Here is a 20,920-nt window from a genome sequence, read left to right as displayed (position 1 = left end):
TGGAGTGTTAACTCTTGACTGTCCAGAACCACAACAATCTTAACCCTTGCCCCCCACAAAACGTGGTGGACCTTCCCAGCTCTCACTGGAGAGCTTCCCTTTCTTCTCCCAGCCTCCCACCCTGGGAGATCTTCCTTTCCCTGCCTCTCACAAAGGGTCCTTCATCATCTGTCCATCACCTTCCTGTGTGGAACCTCATTAACTGAGTAGAGGACATAAAAAAAAACAGAACAAAACGTGAGTATATGTAGAGTTAACAGAAGGGGGGGAAAGCTAGAAATCAAATCAAATAAGAATAAGAATAAAGATAGAAGATAGAAATAAGGAGGACTTCCAGTTCTTCATCTACCAATTCTGTAAATAAAGATTATTCTTCAATCCCAGGCATCTTAAGTTCCTTCATTCTTCTTGCCACACAAAAAGTCTCTTCGGTTGTTACTCTCTCTAAAGGTCAAGCATAGTCTTCTTTCTCAAAGGGTTGTAGACACAAGACCAAATACAGCCACTGAACTGCTTACGGGTGTCAGGAGCGGCTGGGTCTGTGCAAGTATGCATGTATGCAAGTGTACAAGGTGAGATTTGGGTGAGATATCTGAAAAAATGTTATTTATTTTGCAGTGCACGGTGACCTGTGGTGGAGGTATACGGACTCGTAACATCACCTGTACCAAGAACAATGGAGAACCATGTGATATTTCAAAGAGACCCCATTCTAAAGCTCTGTGCAGCCTCCAGCAGTGTCCATACTCCAGAAGATTGCTGATACCTAATTTCAAACTGCATGGTGGAAAGATAATCAGGAGAACTGGAACAGATCCCAGAAAAGGCCCTGGGGTCAACTGGCCAACTACCAAACGAAGCCCAAGAATCGTTACCACAACAAAAGGACTTGAGCCCAGAAATGTTACTTTGATGCCTACATCCTTAAGCTTTGCAAACTCTTCCCAAAAAGAAAACTTGGGTTTAAAAACATTACAAAGTAATTACAGTGGGTCAGACATTCCTAAAAATTATTCCTACATATTTAGTGAAGGCAGCTTGCTGCAAAATAGTACTTTCAGGCCTGTTACAAATAATTCAGATGTTTTGAATTCTACAAATGTGGAGAACGTATCCCCCATAAAACCATACAATTATTCAGACATTGACTTTATAAACAGGGACTCCTTTACCACTAATCCCAAGTCGTCGGCTGTAACCCCCAGGTATTTAATGGAAGAATCTAGTACAGTGTCTAACGGTACAGATGGAGAAACAAAAAATAAATCCCAGAGCAAATGGCCAATGAAAAGTTTTCCTACTACCATCACTGATGGTAATACATCAAGCAACTTGCCGACAGATTATCACGCAGACAGTTTTAGACACATTTCTGTTACTCCGGTAGCAGAGGTAGGAATTTCCATGACAACGATAGGTCTCGGAGGCCTTGCTGTTCAAATAAATACACCTGCAAATACCACAGCAGATCCTGTCACAGTACAACCAGCGGTGTTAAATGATACTTCAAGAGACAAGTCTGCAAATAGAACGAAACCAACATCCTCTGTGGATGAGGCATCTACTTATGCCACAGAAGGTCCATTTCTGCAGGATACTGACATGCCAAAGACCTGGGATGAAGCTTCCAAGAGAATTTTGTTGAATGACTCTGAGCCAGAACATCCAATGGAGTCCAGGAACTCATCCAATGATGCCTTCTGGTTGGTGGGGAACTGGAGTGAGGTGAGTCTTGAGATTTCATCCTGTTGACTATAGTCACTTCGCTGCCGCCTTTATCATTATTTCAGCTCCATTCCTAATGAAAGCAATTATCTTTGCACAGTGTCTATAAACCAGCCTTTAAAGGCAGAGGGCCTTCTCAGTAGTGGTGCCCACCCTGTGGAACGCCCGCCCATCAGATGTCAAGGAAATAAACAACTATCTGACTTTTAGAAGACATCTGAAGGCAGCCCTGTTTAGGGAAGTTTTTAATGTTTGGTGTTTTATTGTATTTTTAATATTTTGTTGGAAGCCACCCAGAGTGCCTGGGGAAACCCAGCCAGATGGGTGGGGTATAAATAATAAATTATTATTATTTCTATTACTGTCATCATCATCATCATCATCATCATTTGGGCTTCTGCAGGCCCATTTTATCATTCATTCAAGATGTGGTTGAACTGATAGAAATGTGAGGAGGCCGTGGTTTCATACAGTAGCAATTAAATCCCAAGGCATAAATGAGTTGCTCTACTTCAGGTGTGGGGAACCCTTTCCCCTTCTGATGTTGCTGAACTACAACTCCCATGATCCCTAGCCATTGGCCATGCTTGATGGGAGCTGTGATCACTCACCTGCAATTTTTCTCATATTGACTGTTTTGTACCACCCAGCCAGTTCTTTGGCTGCCAGCTTTTAGTTATGTATTTTGTTTTGTGGTATGTGCCAGAAGCAGCTGGGGTGTGTGATGAAATGAGCTTCTTTTCCCATTTACTCTCTGCTTTCCTGGGCTTCAGATGAAGTGCTAGATTTGCATAGTTACAGGTAGGTAGCCGTGTTGGTCTGCTCTAAAGGTAAAGGTAAAGGGACCCCTGGACATTAGGTCCAGTCGTAGCCGACTCTGGGGTTGCAGCACTCATCTCGCTTTATTGGCCGAGGGAGCCAGCGTACAGCTTCCAGGTCATGTGGCCAGCATGACTAAGCCACTTCTGGCAGAGCAGAGCAGCGCACGGAAATGCCGTTTACCTTCCCGCCACAGCAATACCTATTTATCTACTTGCACTTTGATGTTCTTTCGAACTGCTAGGTTGGCAGGAGCAGGGACCAAGCAATGGGAGCTCACCCCGTCACGGGGATTCGAACTGCCGACCTTCTGATTGGCAAGTCCTAGGCTCTGTGGTTTAACCCACAGGGCCACCCACGTCCCTGGTCTGCTCTAGTCAAAACAAAATTTAAAAAATCCTTCCAGTAGCACCTTAGAGACCAACGAAGTTTGTTATTGGTATGAGCTTTCGTGTGCATGCACACTTCTTCAGATACACACTTCTTCTGTGTATCTGAAGAAGAGTGCATGCACACGAAAGCTCATACCAATAACAAACTTAGTTGGTCTCTAACGTGCTACTGGAAGGAATTTTTTTATTTTGCTAGATTTGCATCTTAGCAATGCGATTAAAAACATCAAGTCTCAAAAGTCCTTTATTTCTGTTTTGTTTTTGCAGTGCTCCACCACGTGTGGTGTGGGGGCTTTTTGGAGAGTGGTGGAATGCAGCACCAAGAATGAATCCGATTGCCGGCACACGAGAAAGCCTGATCCTGCAAGGAGGTGTTACGTCCGCCCATGTGCCCAGTGGAAAGCAGAGGACTGGAGCAAAGTAATGGTGCTTTGGAAATGAGTCTTTCCAGTTTCCAGGGTCTTTGAAAATTATTATGATGTTAGCTAATCTGGCTTTTAGAACTGGAAGGGGCTTCAAGGTGGCAAACTGTCTGACTCGAATTCAGAGAACCAAAATTGCTGAAAAGTTCCTGGTTGTATGGTGCTCTTTGCTAAAAGCATTAACAAAAACCGGCAAGTAATTTTGTGCAAATCCATATTGCAGCCTTGCTTTATCCCAGACAAATCCCAGCTTTTCAGGGCCAACGTGACTGATGCTTATATCATTAAGGAAGAAAGTGGAAAGGGAGGCTTAATCAAAAAAGATTGCAGGTCAGGATCATGAATCCAATTACACATCTAATTTTGATACAGATGCTTTTCTGTAACAGCAGCCCCCATCATACCAATTATTTTTAAATGGACTCACTTTCTTATGAGCCAAAAAAAAATTATATAAAAAATACCATTTTCTTGATTATTCAAATTGCAGCTGTTTTTCTCATCATAAAACATTGCTTATTATTATTATTCCAGGAAGCTGGTCAAAGGCACTATCTGATTATGATAAGCCAGGAATATTAAGTGTGGAAACTTTGGTAGTCTACTTTCTGAGGCAGGATCAGTGTTGTTGAAAGAGCTGAAAAGTTTCCCTTCCTTGGTCCTTGATCTAAGTTTTGGGCCCCGTATCATATTTTCCTTTTTCAGTCTCACAGAGGTGGGAGCTGGATAAAAATCCAACGGGAAGAGAGATATTGCCCAAAACATTTTTTTAGAGGAAGTTGCCTTTCATATGAAATAATAAAACAATGAACAGGGTGGTGATACAATGACTACTGCAATCGTAGTCTATTGCATCTGCAGTTGTTTAAGATAAAAACTATTGGGGAAAGAAACTACCGTATTTTTCTGTGTATAAGACTATGTTTCCCCCCAATTTTTTAAAGTTTAAAATTGGGGGTTGTCTTATATACGGCATGTTTAAAATATTTATTTCTTAATTTTGGGCTCAAAAAATAGAGGTCATCCTATACATGGGGGTGTCTTATAGATGAAAAAATACGGTACTTTTGCCATTTTTATGGACGTTTATTGTTTTATTTTAGGGACGTTTATTGTCGCCAGTGCAAATAGATAAATAGGTACCACTGCGGCGGGAACGTAAACAACGTTTCTGTGCGCTCTGGTTTCCATCACGGTGTCCCATTGTGCCAGAAGCGGTTTAGTCATGCTGGCCACATAACCCAGAAAGCTGTCTGCAGACAAACGCCGGCTCCCTTGGCCTGAAAGCGAGATGAGCACCACAACCCCATAGTCGCCTTTGACTGGACTTAATGGTCCGGGGTCCTTTATCTTTTACTTTACTCCTGATAGTGTGGGAAACCCATTGCAGATTCCCTTGTAGCTTACAGTAGAAGAGCATTGGCTGGATATTGCTAGAAGCTGCCTGTCCGGAAGCAGCCTGTGAGATGGTAACCGGCCCAAGTTCACTTGGGGAACTTCATGCAACTTCAAGCCAATTGAGGATTTTGAATATTTCTCTTGGAAGGGCTGTACTGCTTACCTGGCTTCCTAACACTGCCTGTTATTGAGATGTGCCCACCATTGTGCCAGCACTGCGCTGCCCTCCCTGCTACCTCACCCTGTTGGGAAGCAGCAGTGACCCCAACATTGGGAAACCAGGAAAGCAGAACAATTGCTACTGGATTTGGACCTAAGTTTCCCTGCACTTCCTCCATCACACTAGGCCTGTAGTGCAGTTGCCTGCAGATCCCTGCCAGGGCTCTCTGACACTGCAGAGACCATCTCCTTCTTGTCCTTTTTTCTTCAGTGCTCCTCCAGCTGCGGAGGCGGTTTCAAGACCCGCAGTGTCCTTTGCCTTGATGTTCGTAGCAACAGAACCCTGAGGCCGTTTCACTGCCAGTTTGCAGGACGCAAGCCGCAGCTGAACGTCAGCTGTAACGCAGAGCCCTGCTACGAGTGGCGGGTGGAGCCCTGGAAGGAGGTAGGTTGCCTCTACGGCAAGCTATTAGGCTGAATTATTAACTGCTAATTAGGGCTACCACCTTGCCAACAAAGGTCCGTATAGTTAAAGCTATGGTTTTCCCAGTAGTGATGTATGGAAGTGAGAGCTGGATCATAAAGAAGGCTGATCACCGAAGAATTTATGCTTTTGAATTATGGTGCTGGAGGAGACTCTTGAGAGTCCCATGGACTGCAAGAAGATCAAACCTATCCATTCATAAGGAGATCAGCCCTGAGTGCTCACTGGAAGGACAGATCCTGAAGCTGAGGTTCCAATACTTTGGCCACATCATGAGAAGAGAAGACTCCCTGGAAAAGACCCTGATTTTGGGAAAGATGGAGGGCAGAAGGAGAAGGGGACAACAGAGGACGAGATGGTTGGATAGTGTTTTCGAAGCTACCAGCATGAGTTTGACCAAACTGCAGGAGGCAGTGGAAGACAGGAGTGCCTGGCATGCTCTGGTCCATGGGGTCACAAAGAGTCAGACATGACTAAACAACAACAACAAGAGCCACCACTGTGATGTGCCGCAACATTATGTGCATTTAATCTCAGCAGAAGGTGCACAGCTAACACCGAATAGCTCTTCAGTTCCTCTTGGGGCAGCCAGCTCATTTTTGACCTATAGCTGCCTGAGCCACAGCTTGAGTTTTCCAGAGCTGCCACCCCCAACAGCTCAACAACCCATCAACCCCAGGCCTGCGTGGCACCAGTGGTATTGCCACCAACCTTTTATTTTATTTTTTTAAAATGATATTTATTGGAAAAAAGGTCTTTTTTAAAAAATAAAATAAAATAAATTTCACACACACAAAGAAAAAACAAGACAGAAAAATAAAAAATAAAAATAAAACCATCATTCTCAGATTCCCCACTTTCAATACCTTCTTTCTTTGACCTCCTCCTCCTCCCTTTTCTTGTATCCTGATTAATAATAATCGCAGCAAATCCTTTCCTTAATTCATAATATTCTGTCATTACATTACCTTAATCTATTTTCATCTTATCATATAGAAACCTTAAAGTTTAAAACTTAAATCTTATTTTTACCAACTTCTCCTAACCATAACATTCTTACCTAATTCTTTAGCCATTTTTACAAGAGCCAAGTAATTTCATTTCAACATTTTTCTAACATTCATTAATTTTATAGAACAATCTTAATTATATATAAAAAAAGAGAAAAACAATCCAATCTTCATCCAGCGTCCCTTCCTCCTGGTCCCGGGCTTTGTCAGTCCTTTTTAACCTATTAATCTAGCACATTAACCTGGTAACCTTATATCCGAGGCCCTCAAGTCTCTTCCATGTCCCTTCCGCAGCTCTTCTTCATATTTTCCTTTCATTCTCGGGAACTCCAGCTTGGTAATGTTTTGGACCCTTTTCAACAAATCAGCCCCTTTTCCATAGACCAGACTGGACTCCATATAGTATTTAAAAACATGTTCCAGATTCCCTCCAAAATTGAGAGCCCCCACAGCTCCAGACATCAGATGGCCCATTGCCAGACTCGAAAAGTCCAAATCTCCCTGTAAAGGGGGGTCTATCCAGCCCCCCCCCCATTTCCAAACCTAACCAAACTTTATCTTTCCGAGTCTGGTTTTTTCCAAGTTCATTTGTCAACTCCAAAAATTTATGTTCCTGCTGGGCCGCTGCTCCCTCCGTCTCTGGCGCCCAAGATTCAGCAACATCCTCTTCTTTCAGTTGTTCTGTCATGGCACACTCCTGTTTTAGTTCCTGGGTGGGCTCCATATAATTTACCACTACCTGTTCAAGGGTTCTGGCCGCATTAGTCATTAAATCCGTCTTCTGGCTTAACTGATCCAATAGGGCATTTATTTTACAGAAAGCACCCAACAGTGCTTCTGAAGACATTATCCTGCAAGGTCACAAATCCTTTCCCACGGTTGTAATCTGAGACAGCTGCAAGCTCCCAGGAATTAGTTACAATTTCACAGTCCCCCTCTAGGGGGTAAGCTTCTAGTTGTTCTTTCTTAACTATCTGTCAGAGACATTTGTTTCTGGTCAATGAGCTTCAAACGTCAATTCTGACACCCCGCTCCAGGATCAGGACGGTGGGAAATTACTTTGCTTTAAACTCACTTCTGCAGGTTTAAACAGCCCAAAAAAGATCCTCCTTCTTCTCCTGCTGCCAAAGGGGGGTTCAGCGATTTTAAATGATGGAAGCCAATCCTTTAAAAGTGATTTTCAAAGCTCTAGTTTACGTTGTCTTTGCTTTGTTCTGGCTACAAGGAAACGGAAGGCTGACTTCCTGTTTAGACCTTCCCGTTTCAGTACCAAATTAGGGTAAATTTTAAGTCCAAATTCCTTTCTATTTCGCCAGTTCTTAATTCAAGTCCAATTATTCAGTGTTTCAGTACTCACAGGTGGTTATTTTAGATGCCAAATTGTCCCAGGAAAAAGGCAGCGCTCTCCGGTAACGGCTATACGGCTTTGCTCCGCAGAAAAAGCAATTGACTCACAGCACCGCGCCACTTCCCCCTCGTCGCTTCGGAGCCCGTTAGTGGGTTCCTTTGCGGGTTGGGGGGGCGCTAAGGGTGCCCGCCGAGTCCCACGGTCACAGGCTTCATCCGCCTGTGATTTCCAGAAGGGTCCCCGCTTCGCCGTAGCGGAAAAGACCCGTTTCATGCGGAGCTGGTCCCTCCAATTCAGAGGGAGTCCGCCATTACCGATGGCGCCACCCCGGAAGTTCTTGCCCCCCCAACCTTTTAAAACCACCACGCTTATATAAGAGGCAGGAGAGATGAAAAGAGCCCGCCAGATTTGGAAGGCTGACCAGATGAAAAAGGGCCTGTACTGTTTGAAATTTAGCATGCACAACTTCATACCCCAACACTGAGAAAGAAATGATCTTGACAGTGAATGGGGCATGATGGATCGTTTTGCCCCTCCCCTGCAAGCTTGCTCCCCCCTCCCCAAATGAAGAAGGTGCCTTCCTTCCTCCACATCCAATGCAGAAATGCAGACAACTGGCCTCTTAGCAGGCCAGTAATTTCTTTTGCATGCCAGTATTATTTTGTAGGCAACTTAAACTGATGGAATATGCGCAGTTTGCAGATCTAATGTGTAGAACAAGAGAACAAGAAGAACATTCATTTAAAGCAGATTGGAATATGTTTATTGAATATATGGTGGGAAATTTTGTACACTTGAAAACGCTGGCAGCATTAAGATAAATTCAACAGTATAAATAAGTTTTGATGGAAGTAATAATGGATTACTGAATGGTTTAGATTATATAAAAGCTGCAGGAATTTATGCTATTTAAATGAACCACAGAAAGAGAAGAACGGAAGTCATTGATATTTTAAGGTTGTATAACTGCCTCTGGGCCCCATCTGACAGATGATATTTTTGTCTTAAAACAGTATATCTGTAAAACTCATCTTCCTCATCTTTCAATTGGTCCAGAGTCAAAACACTTGCTCCCATCCAGTTTTTCCATATTACCATCCTTTCAGTAATTTTTAATACAGTTTAGGATTTCCCTACAAGGTGAGTTTGGCATGCGAGTATGGGTCAAATTTATTTTTATTAGACAATATGTTCCATATCTTCCTAACTGACTTAGTTGTTTCTAGAGTCACCTGAGATTTCAAGTATTTTGATCCTGGTATTGACCAGCCCACCAAAGCTGCTGTATAGGCATATTCTAAGGTGCCCACGTCAGAAAATTATTACCAACAGTGAGTTGCCAGTATTTAATACATGACAGTAAATAAGCATAATGATATAGTTCCAAGTTTGGAATTCCGAAACCTCGTTTTTAAATTTATAACTGCATTCTCAGCAAGGATGTTCTCGGTGTTGTTGAGCCCCAAAGGCATTTCCTAAGCAGGGAGTTTATCTTTTGGAAATATGATCCTGATATAAAAACTGGAAGTCCTCTCCGTAAGATGTGTTCTTAAAGATGTACACTGCCCAGGGATCTTTTGATAAATATAAATTGAACAAATAAAATAACAATGGTACATTTATTGTTTGCAACCCCTGGGACCTCATGGTAAATTAACAACCACAACAGTAATGCAAAATGTCTTCCAGTGTACTGTTTCATGCGGAGGAGGCATTCAGCAAAGAGTGGTGAAGTGTGTCAACGTGGAAGACAGCACCGCTCATGCCCAGAGCTTCTGTGAGCAGAAGTCCAAGCCTGTGGGTTCTCGGAAATGCAACCTGCGAGAATGCGTTGGTAACAGAGGTGGGTGTCTCTCAACAGCAACAAATACAAAGGAGCCGTCCTCCACACAACCAGCTGCTGCTTCAATTGCTCAGTCCCTGTTTAGCTGACAAATATCTCGAGGACTGCAACTTAAGACCTGGGTCAACACCACTGAACAATAGCTAGGCGCACGTCGACCATATATCAGTTTCAATTCCCAAGAGAGGTTCAGAAGGGTGCAGAAGGACTGTCCCCTTGTCTCCGGACCAAAACTGATTTGAAATTTAAATGCCTGCCATTGCTCTATTGTGCCACTGACACGGGTCTTAGGGTCATACTACAGACTAATGAGGAATAATAATTAGAGCTGTGGAATGATGGTGTTCTTACTGAAAACGTGGGGTGGGGGACACATAAATCACTTTTTACTGTAACGTCAAAGATGCTCCTGAACCTGGCTATTAAGGGGCTCGAACAATGCAGACATGATTAGACTAGCAAGCATGATCATCACAGTTCATGAACCAAAGCAGGATTCTTCAGATGCATGGTTTTCTGGATAAAAAAACTGCAGGCATAAATCAGGTATTCATCAGCACATTTGACTGGGTGGAAATGTTATCTGTCTGCAGCCCAATGCTTTCAGTGGATGCATGCATAACATGACTGTGAATCTTCTATCCACCATCTGATACAACTGGTCAGACAGGAATGCAAGTCTTCCAGGAGAAGCATGCCTTAGCTGAGTGGCAGAACACATGATCTTTATGCAGAAGGTCCTTGGTTCAATCCCTGTTTTCTTCCGGTGGAGCTGAGAAAAACTCCTGGCTGAAACCCTGGAGTCACTGCCTGACAGTTTAGACCAGGGTTTCCCAAACTGGGGTCCCCGGCTGTTGTTGGACTACAACTCCCATCATCCCTAGCTAGCAGGACCAGTGGTCAGGGATGGTGGGAATTGTAGTTCAAAAACAGCTGGAGAGCCAAGTTTGAGAAACCCTGGTTTAGATAAGGCTAGAGGTAGAGGTAGGATAAGTGAGAGGCAGCTTCCTAGAGCTGGATCAGGGCAAACGTGCAGAAGGGAAGAAGTCAAGAAAAACTCTACAATGACTTTCTGGAAAATATTGCTCATTTTTGTATAGACATATGGTATGCATGAATGCTCAGATAATGCTGATATATGCTCCATACTGCATTTTTAGATATGTGGGATATACGTAAGTCCATATGTTGATCTCCCTCATTTTTCTACATCTGATGACTAAGGCTCTTGTTTCTTTTTCCTTATGCAATGCCTTACCAAAGTAAACTCTACAAAAAGAAGCATGTTTGGTTCTATAGTACATATAATTGTGTCACATTTCTGGGGGGGGTGCTTTGTTGTCCCGTCCCCCCCCCCCCGTAGAACACATGTGCACATTGGTAAAACACCACACAAAAAGAATGTCGATGCTGTCATTCATACAGTCGCATCAAGATTACCTTTTTTCATTGTTCTAGCAAAGCACACAGGTGCCTAAGTAGCACAGAGAGAGGATGCAAACACAATGCAGAAGCTGAAAAGCTGCAGCAATCTTTAGTTCCTGTTCTGATAGATGATTACAGAAATTATCCTAGTTCAGGCTTCCTCAAACTCAGCCTTCCAGATGTTTTGAGACTACAATCCCCATCACCCCTGACCACTGGTCCTGCTAGCTAGGGATCATGGGAGTTGTAGGCCAAAAACATCTGGAGGGCTGAATTTGAGGAAGCCTGTACTTAAACCAGAATTCAGGGAGACTGGCAGAGTGAACCACAGAACCGAGAAGGAAATGATATGTGAGGAATCATCTCATCCATAATAAAAAATAAAAGAGATGTAGGATGTTGAATTCTTCCACCATTGCACTATTTCATGTTTATTTCTTGTGTGGACTCCATGAACCTGACTATGTGAACATATGAAGCTGTCTTACACTCAGGGCGTAGTCACCCTTAATTTCAGCCGCTTTTCCCAGGCACAATCCATGCTTTGAAGCTTAGTGTCTGAGCATTTCCCCCCCCCTGCCGTCCCCTCCATAGCTTCCCCCACAAAAATCCACTCTTTAAAGCTGAATTGGAGCAAACAGCAATCCACTGAAAACCTGAATTGACGTTCTTTCCGATTGAGCGGTAAAGAGCAGGTTGCCATAGGGAAAGCTCAGGGGCGCACACACACACACACACAGAGAGAGAGAGAGAGAGAGAGAGAGAGAGAGAGAGAGAGAGAGAGTTTGGACACGGAGCTTTAAAGTGCAAACCTATGCCTGGAAAGAGAGGGGGGAAAGGTGAGCCGAGGATTGAATTTAGGACGTTCTGTGTGCAAAACTGTGCAAAACAGATGCTCTACCACTGAGCTCTGGTCCATGGGGTCACGAAGAGTCGGACACGACTTAACGACTAAACAACAACCATTGAGCTACAGCCCCGACCCACCCAATCACTATAGTCAGTGACTAAAACTTTGGTCAGGGCAGGGATGGGGAGCCTGCAGCTCTCCAAATAATGTTGGATGACAGATCCCTTCATCCCTAACTGTTGCCATGCTAGCTAGAGCTGATGGGAGTGTGACAACATCTAGAGAGGTTTGGAGGGTGGCAACATGAGAACGGGCCTTCTCTGCAGTGGCTCCCCATCTGTGGAATGATCTCCCCAGGGAAGTTTGCCTGGAGCCTTCATTATACACCTTTAGGTGCCAGACAAAACATTCCTCTTTAACCAGGCCTTTGGTTGATCCGATTTACATCCTATGCCCTTTTAAAATGTGTTTTGGGGGGGGGGGTATTGGGTTGCTGTTTTTCTTTTTATTAGGTACTTTGTGGTTTTATATCTTGATTTTATTCTGTGAACTGCCCTGAGACCCCTGTGTTTAGGGCGGTATATAAATTCAATAAAAAATAAAAATAATAGAGTGCCACAAGTTCACCACCAGTGCTTTCAGTAATTAACAGCACACTTAGACTGCAACCCTAAGCACACTTCCTAGGGCAAGAAGCCCCAGTGAACACTATGAGGCTTACTTCCAAGCAAGCAAACATATGGTTGTGCTGTCAATTTCTTTCCTTCTGCCTCTCTCTGATGTCCTATAGCGTTATCCTAACTCTGTAGGCACCAAAAGCTACTGCTGTTTCCTTTTACGAATGTGTGTGGGTGTGTTTCTTCACTACAGGTTTGCCTTGCGGCAAGGACAGACTGTCGGCGAATTTCTGCAAGAAAGTGAGGGATCTTGGGAAATGTTCCATGCTATCGGTGAGGAATCAATGCTGCGCCACTTGCAAGATACCCAGGGATGCTAACGGAACAGGACCTCAAAAAGCGACCCATGCCTGAAACTGCATGACTGAGAACTAGGACTGCTAAATCAGAATGTGAAACGGAAGAACGTGATCCAACAGGGGATAGGGAAGCTGTAGCATCCCAGAGGCTTCAGGGCCCCTGCCCCAGCCAGCATGGCCAAAGGTCAGGACTGATGGGAATTGTAGTCCAAAGCTGAAAAGCCAAAGCCTAGTGGGGTGGAGCTGCAATGCTAGCTTCCCAGCAGTGGTGGCGCTGTGGCTTACTAAGTGGGAGAGGGACATGGCAGCAAAGAGGGCAGGGCTGTGCAGGCACCAGGATGCTAGCACTACAACTCTGCCCCAGCAGATGAGCCACAACTGCCTGAAGGGCCACAGCTTTCCCACTCCTGCTAGAGAGCTACACTGCCACTCATGCACCTATAATGCAGTGGATTTGAACCGTCTCCAAATCCAAAGATCGCCTGAACCCTTTGTCCTGATTTGCAACGTCGGGTTCACTTATTGTACTGTCTGTCCTGCATTATATGCTTCTCACCTTCCCTGTTTATTTCCCTCTTTCCGGCCTCCTTCCCTCTGTTTTTCCCACCTCTCTTTAAAAAAACACACCAAAAAATGCTTTTGGTGCTATGCTGGAAGTGCCCCAAGATGCTAAAGAGTTGTCATCATAATCTTGCTCACAGTACACCTAGGAACTCAGTGATTTGACATAAATTGCCACCTTGTTAATTCTGGAGTTCCATGTGGGGAGATTAAGCCTCAAAGGGAAGTTTGGAAAATAAAGGCATCAAAACATACCTACCTTACCTGGAGATCATTAGAAATCCTGTCCAGGGTGAGGTTTGTCATGTTCTTGTTACCTGTACAGCAGCTTAATCGACACATATACCTCTAAGGGACTTGAGCAATTTTTGTTTTGGTCTTTAAATACGGTGCTATTATACCACCACGGTGCTAAAACTTGCATGGTGCCTAAAAACCTCTGTAGAATGGGCTGAACGATGTATTTCTAAATCTACACCCGCTCTGGAAATTATCCTTTGGGCAAGGCGTTGCTGTGCAATGCCTGCCATATTGCTTTTTTGAGAGTTATGTGATGTATTTTTCTAAAGCAGCTTCAGTTTGTAAAGTACAGAATGTTTTATAACCCCTCGTGAGAATAAAAAGTATATCTGCTTCTTTGATGCTGGAAAGAGCTGTAATTGGGTTTCTGCATGAAAGGGCATCTGTGTGCGTGAGACCGAGGTTAGATGTGCTCAAACAAGATGCAGATAGATGGCCACTTCGAATGACACCGTCACGTGAAGGCTGCCCTGTGCAGAAAGTGGCATGGATGCCAGCCGGTGGAGTTGGAGCCCTTGTGCATTCCTGCGTTGAGAAGACCCGGTTCCCTAAAGCTATCTAGTAAGGTAGTACACAAATCTGTATAATAATATTTCACATTTATGTAGTGTCCTGTCCTCCAGGAATCGAGCGGCAGATAGTGAGGCTTTTCCCATTCATTTTTAACGAGAGAAAACTTTGGTACGTTAGAACCTCGGGGCACTTTGGACAATACACACAGCTAAGTTTTGGTTCTTTGCTGCACAATGCAAGGTCTTCTACTACCTTGACTGCCAAGCTGTGCTCTAATTTTAGGAAAGTTGAACTGACCTTGACCTTGTGCCTCTCTGTCTGTCTCAGCCCTAAATACCAGGGGGGCTGAGGAAGGGGCGTTCTCTCAGGAGCTTACTAAGCCTTGCCGATTGCTGTCCCTTCTGCTGCCTGTGTGGATCAAGGGGATGCACCTCTGAGAATTGCCCTTCCCCCTGTGGGGTGGTCAACCTTCCTGTCCTCTGCGTACATAGAGACTCTCTCACGCTTCCTCCTCCTTGGAAGGAGCTGGTGGGACTGGTGGGATGAGAGGGGGCTGTTGTGTACAGTGGTACCTCGGGTTACATACGCTTCAGGTTAAATACGCTTCAGGTTACAGACTCCGCTAACCCAGAAATATTACCTCAGGTTAAGAACTTTGCTTCAGGATGAGAACAGAAATTGTGCAGTAGCAGCAGGACGCCCCATTACCACTGTATTGAAGTTCTCACCCTGGCCACCAGGGGTATCATGCACAGTGGTACCTCAGGTTAAGTACTTAATTCGTTCTGGAGGTCCGTTCTTAACCTGAAATGGTTCTTAACCTGAAGCACCACTTTAGCTAATGGGGCCTCCTGCTGCCGCCGCGCCGCCGGAGCCCGATTTCTGTTCTCGTCCTGAAGCAAAATTCTTAACCTGAGATACTATTTCTGGGTGAGCGGAGTCTGTAACCTGAAGCATATGTAACCCGAGGTACCACTGTATATAGTTTTCACCCAGGTCCACATCAGTTAATTAAGGCAGGAAACCCTGAGTTGTTGTTGTTACAGTGTTGACAGCCAGCTGCCTATAAAATCAGGCCGGCTGGGTGTTTGCTGTTGTGTTCAGTTCCAGCTTATTTATAAATAACTACTTGGAGAAATCTCTGTGTCGTCTACTATGTCCACCCACTATTTAATACTGGTGACGAAGGTAGGATCAGATGGACATCAGAGCACAGCCAGATTCGAACACTCACTGAGTGGAATAACTGAGCTGAAACACGGAGCGAAATCACTGAACAAAAAGGCATGGGCAGGGAATCAACAAGTACCTGCCTCTCCCTTTCCCCATCACTAGCTGCTGATTCTCTTCCCCTTGGCAACAGGCCCCCACAATTTGAGATCCCTGAATTGCAATGAGTTGGACTAGATGAAGCTTCTTCTACAGTTCTATGATTCTATGATTCTAACCCACTGGGGATCATCCTCTCCCCATTCTGCATTTACACATACACACACACACCTTGTTCCTCTTCCTCCTGGTTCTGCCAGCCACTGGTCTGGCATGCAGTACTTTCAAGGGTTCAAAGCATGTGTTGCCTAGCTGCCAAGAATCCCGTAAGGTAAGCCAATGTTTTTTGGTTTTTTTAAAAGGAGCAAACACAGCCATGACAAAAAAAAGATGATTTTTAAAAGAGACAGCTGTACAGATGTCCAAAGTGTTCCTCAGTGAGTGCCTAACAAATTTAAACTTCTCCCAGCACCATCCTCTTTTCTATGCATGTACAAAGCTTTTCCTGTCTAGTGTGGAACTGGAAGCTTTTCTAACAATGCTACCTTGGAGGTCCTGGCTCTCAGCAACCTACCAAGCAACCTAAAATTGTCCTCCAGGACCTCAAAGCCACATATCCCCACGTCCTTGGTGTTCACATGCACCAGGAGTGCCGACCAGCACTATCTACCAGGCTGTGTGCCATTCTAAGACTTCATGGGTGTTGAACGCTGCAAGGAGCTTCAAAGTGCTTCTGCTATTTTTATTGCGTGCAGAATCAATAGCATCACACGGACTCTCCAGCCTGCTGCGTTTGCCTGGAGTGAACTTCTTCACCAGGCTGAACAAAAAAGGAACAATTGGTGTTTCTCGAAATGGTATATTGTTTAGGTGCAGCTGGCAATGTTAACTGTTATTATTATCCGCCCTTGCTTTCCAATTGAGGATTGTTCATTCTCTCCCCTTGCAAAGTGCAAGGCTAGGCTAGGACAAATCTGTCTATTGGAAGAGGATGTTTTGCTCAAGCAAGCATCCCACTGGGTCCCTCTCAGCATCTTTCCTTATGGGCAAATGGCCTGTTACATTGCACTTGCAGACCTGATGCCCCGTGGCACCTTTTCCTGCTGGAGGAAAGGTGTTTTGAAAGGGGAAGGGGGGACCTAACCAGGGCTGGATGTAGGTTTGATGAGGCCCTAAGCTATTGAAGGTAATGGGGCCCTTTATATGTCCAGCTGTCCTTTGTCAACAACAAATTGTCGCTGTTTTTTGTGTGTTGAATATATGCTACATGGTAATTTATGGACCTAATAGGTACCTAAAGCCATTTGCACATGTTGCCATGCAACTAGTCCATGTAGAATGTAGGTGCCCTATATATAGAAATGAGCAAACCAGTGATATTTTAGGAAGCAGGTCAGCAGGCGGGGCCCATTACTTACATCATAGGAGCCTACCCAACACAAAAAACTGTTGCTGTATGTAGGTTTTATTTTATTTTATTTTATTTTTATCTTATATTTTGGAAATGTACATCCAGTTTTGTTTTCCTTTAAATTTTTTTGGAGGCCCCCAAGAGAGTGGGGCCCTAAGCTATAGCTTGTTTAGCTTATACGTAAATCCAGCACTTAACCCTTCCCTTGCCATCCTGTTTCATCTGATTTCCAAAGTGGTTTAACCATTTGGAAGGGTTCTGGAATTCTGGATATTGTAGCTCTGGGAGCGGAATAGGTGGTCTTCTAGCAACTCTCGGGACCCTTAACAAGCTACGGCACCCAGAGTTCTTTGGTGGAAGCCATGGCTGTTTAAGGTGGCATCATGGAGCTTTCAATGTAGGGTGTTGTCAGAGGCTCAGGAGCAGAAGCACAGGGGAGAGAGCAAATAGAGAGCGGAGGAGAGGAATCCGAGGGGAGCGTAGGGGAATATGACAGTGACCCGAGAGATTCCATGAGCTTCTCCAGCGAATCAGAAGATTCCCAGAAGGGGGCGCCTATGGTAAGGACAAGGGGGGTCCCAGGGGGGACGCACCAGAAGCAAGGGGCCAGCGGGGACTCCCAAGGGAGCAGCGGAGGATCAGGACCAGCTCCCCCACCAGAGCGCAGTGGGGGGGAAGAGTCACATGAGTCAGGACCAGCCTTTCCTCCAGCGGGGAGAGAAGATGAGTCAGGGATGACCACGCCCCCATCGGAAAGTGGGGAAACGGAGGGAAGGTCAGGTCCAGCTAGCCTCCCAGAAGGAAGGAGCAGTGACACAAGTGTAACGGTCAGAAGGAAAGTGGGAGGCTGCGCGCGCGCCAAGTTCAAATGTGCAGGAGCGCGGGACAGCAGAAAACCCGGATTGGGAGCCAGGTCCTAAAGCCCGAAGGAGGGAGGGGGAAGAGTCAGGGGACTCAGCGTCAGAGGAGTCTAGGAAGGGTGAGACCCCGACTAGCAGGCGGACCCAGAGAAGGAAGGAACAGAGGAAGAGGTGGAGTAAGGCTAGAATCTTAAACTGGTGTCAGGGGGGAGGAGATTCAGATGGAGCTTCGGCGGTCTAAAGTTACAGACGTAGCGTTGCACGCTGCGCGTGTGGAAGTGAAACTGAACTTCAATAAAGACTTTTATACTAAAGAACGAAGCAGCGTTGGTCTTGTGTGAGCTGGGACCTTGGGCAGCGCTGACAGGTGTGAATGTGGCCAATGTTTTTATTTAAAAGCAGCAGCAGCAACAACAAACAACACCTGGTCAGGCTCAACCCCCTCACTCTATTCTCCAGGAATCATCTCTAAACACCCATCCACCTCCACTTCTCATAAGTAAATATTTCTAAATTACTGCAATCTATCTACTGAATCATAGAACTGTAGAGTTGGGAGGGACTGTGAGGGTCATCTAGTCCAGCGCCCCCTGAAATGCAGGAATCTTTCACCCAACAGGGGGCTCGAATCCTTAACCCTGAGATTAATAATCTCATGCAGCAGGGGGGCATCTTGTCCTTTGCTTCAGACAGTGAAGTGTCTTGGCTCAGCCTTGATAATTGAGAACAAAATATCCAAGTCAGTGGAAATGAGTTGATCTGTAAATTATAGCACAAAGGAATGGCTAGGTGAGCTTACCCTGTCCAGATAGTTCTCGGGTCAGGAGGAACAAACTAACCATATACACAAGGTGAGCTCACCGAGTAATTGCAATTGACAAAGTAATTGAAGCGAGAATTTCCTGCAGAGGTGAGTGCGAGGGGGGGAGCAGATGTGGGTCTGGAGGCAGAGGAGTGAGCAGAGCACCCTGTCAACTGTCCTTAAATAAAGCTGCCCGTGTTTAAGGGTACCTGAAGTGCCTGGAGTCTGTTTCTAGGAAAGGCAGATCTGCTGGGCTCCCCCACACACCCTGGCTGCTGGAGAGGGACGTCCTCTCATGGCCAAAGTTGCCTCTTTTATTACAAGTGTTCTGTATACTGTGGTTGTTTTTTGTAATGGAATCGAGATTGGGATATGCTGAGACCACCCCTTGGTTTAACACACATGGGCTTGAGCTTGATGCAAGCCAGGAGGACACACACTAATATTTATTAATTGTTATTATTATTATTGCCACCCAGCTGGCTGGGTTGCCCCAGTCACTCTGGGCAACTTCCAACACATATAAAAACACAATGAAACATCAGACATTAAAAACCTCCCGATACAGGGCTGCTTTCAGATGTCTTCTAAAAGTTGTAGAGTTACTTATCTCCTTGACATCTGAGGGGAGGGCATTCAACAGGGAGGGTGCCACTACCGAGAAGGCCCTCTGCCTGGTTCCTTGTAACTTCACTTCTTGCAGTGAGGGAACCGCCAGAAGCAGCTATGGGAAGCCCATTATACTGGTAATGTAAGCCTTTTGCTTGCCATCAGTTGTTTCCCTCTCCATTTTTTCCCCTGCCGGAATTGTGCTGCCATCTGTTGGCCAGAAAAATAAGTGAAGGGCAAGCCAGGTTTAAGATCTGCTAGAACACACACGAACACACAGCCCCAACAGCATTGGATGCATGTTTTGTCTCAACTCTTGTGGAATCTAGTCCAGTACCTGCCAGAACGCAAATGATGTGAAGCAGAAAGGTACTAGCTTCCCTTCCGGCTGGAGCCAGTTGGGTGAGATGCAGTTTGATTTAGGAGTCATTGCCACGCAGCACACAGCTGCTGTTGAGAAACTGGGCTTGGATGATAACAGATCACCACTATCCGGCAATGCGCCACCTCTAAATGACCTTGAAGGCAACCCCAGAGGTACCAAAACTTTCAAATGAGATGCAGATGCCTCGTATATCAAAGCCAGTTGTCAGCTGGCTCACTTAAATGAAAACTGCAGAGATTTATGCTGTGTTAGGCGAGATATTGAAATTGTGTCTACATCTAAAGACACCCACCCATGCCGAGGAATGTGTTGACAACAACTGGTTTTCTTTTTCTTCTCCTCTTCAATCTTATCAACAGTTTTCAGGGAACAATGCCAAGTCATCTGGCTGTCCATCCACAACCCCTCAGCTGCAGAAAATTGATTTGTCCTGGCGTGCTCCAGTTATTTGCCTTACAGACTACACAAGTATACTAGCACACGATTTTGTGAAGCGCCTGCATATTCATATTCTCTCAGCCTTAGTCCTGGTTCTGTAATGAGGACAAAACAGGCCTACCTTACAAGGGTTAGCATATGTGAAAAAACATGCTTTGGGTGCTACGTAAACAGGAATCGCAACTACTGATTGCATCAACCCTTCTATCAGATCAGCTGCAAGTGAATGAGACAAAAGACTGCATTTTGAAGCTCCCTCACTGAAACATTTTGTTTCGGAAAAGCCCACTGGTTCTGCTGAGATTGTGCAGTAGGGCTGTAACTCAGGGATTTACACTACTTTATAGCTACTTTATAGCTTGTACTATATGCCAAGATAGCACTGGTAAAAGGATGTGTATGAAGCAGCTTCAGCAATTTTAGTAAAGAAGAGCTGCAGGAAACTGCTCTTGTTGAATAAAGTTGAACTACAGGAGAAAGTTTTATGGGCGTAATACTTTTTCTTGACCTTGCATCAATAATTACAGACCAGGGCCCTGAGACCAATTTGCAGCATGGTTACATCCCACTGGTTCAATGGGGCTTATCATCTTCTAAGTAGCGTTAGTTGGGCATTAGTGTTTAAAGTCAAAAAACCTTTAATCCTCAAATTGGCCAATTGACATTAAGAGGAGCATTCACAAAATGCACTTAAGTGTCCAAAGTGTTTTTGCATTATCAGGTTCGATAGAAATTTTCTCTAATTTGTCACCTTTTGCTTTTCATTTATGTGTGTTCCATTTACGTACTTCCCAATGACATGTGATGGATAATCCTACTTCCTCCCCATTTCTTTCTGCCTCGTGTGTTGTGTTTTGTTAAGCTGCATGTCTGCAAATAGGGCCATGCCTCTTAATTTTTGAATCGCAAACAATACGATAT

General features: G+C 44.9%; 1 protein-coding gene across 2 annotated transcripts in view; it reads left to right on the top strand.

The window, feature by feature from the left end:
• Positions 1-14,048, top strand: part of ADAMTS12 (ADAM metallopeptidase with thrombospondin type 1 motif 12) — a 116,061-nt gene extending 102,013 nt beyond the window's left edge. For both annotated transcript variants that reach the window (XM_053407892.1, XM_053407891.1), the window contains 5 exons: positions 619-1,725; positions 3,204-3,356; positions 5,187-5,360; positions 9,447-9,600; positions 12,746-14,048. In XM_053407892.1, the coding sequence (XP_053263867.1) occupies positions 619-1,725; positions 3,204-3,356; positions 5,187-5,360; positions 9,447-9,600; positions 12,746-12,906 (1,749 nt within the window). In that variant the 3' untranslated portion in view covers positions 12,907-14,048. The remainder of the gene's footprint in view (positions 1-618; positions 1,726-3,203; positions 3,357-5,186; positions 5,361-9,446; positions 9,601-12,745) is intronic.
• Positions 14,049-20,920: the final 6,872 nt, after the last annotated feature.

This window comes from Podarcis raffonei, chromosome 11 (genome assembly GCF_027172205.1).
Source record: "Podarcis raffonei isolate rPodRaf1 chromosome 11, rPodRaf1.pri, whole genome shotgun sequence".
Lineage (NCBI taxonomy): Eukaryota > Metazoa > Chordata > Lepidosauria > Squamata > Lacertidae > Podarcis > Podarcis raffonei.
The sequence above is the reverse complement of the archived record's forward strand: the minus strand, read 5'-3'. Positions and strand labels throughout refer to the sequence as shown.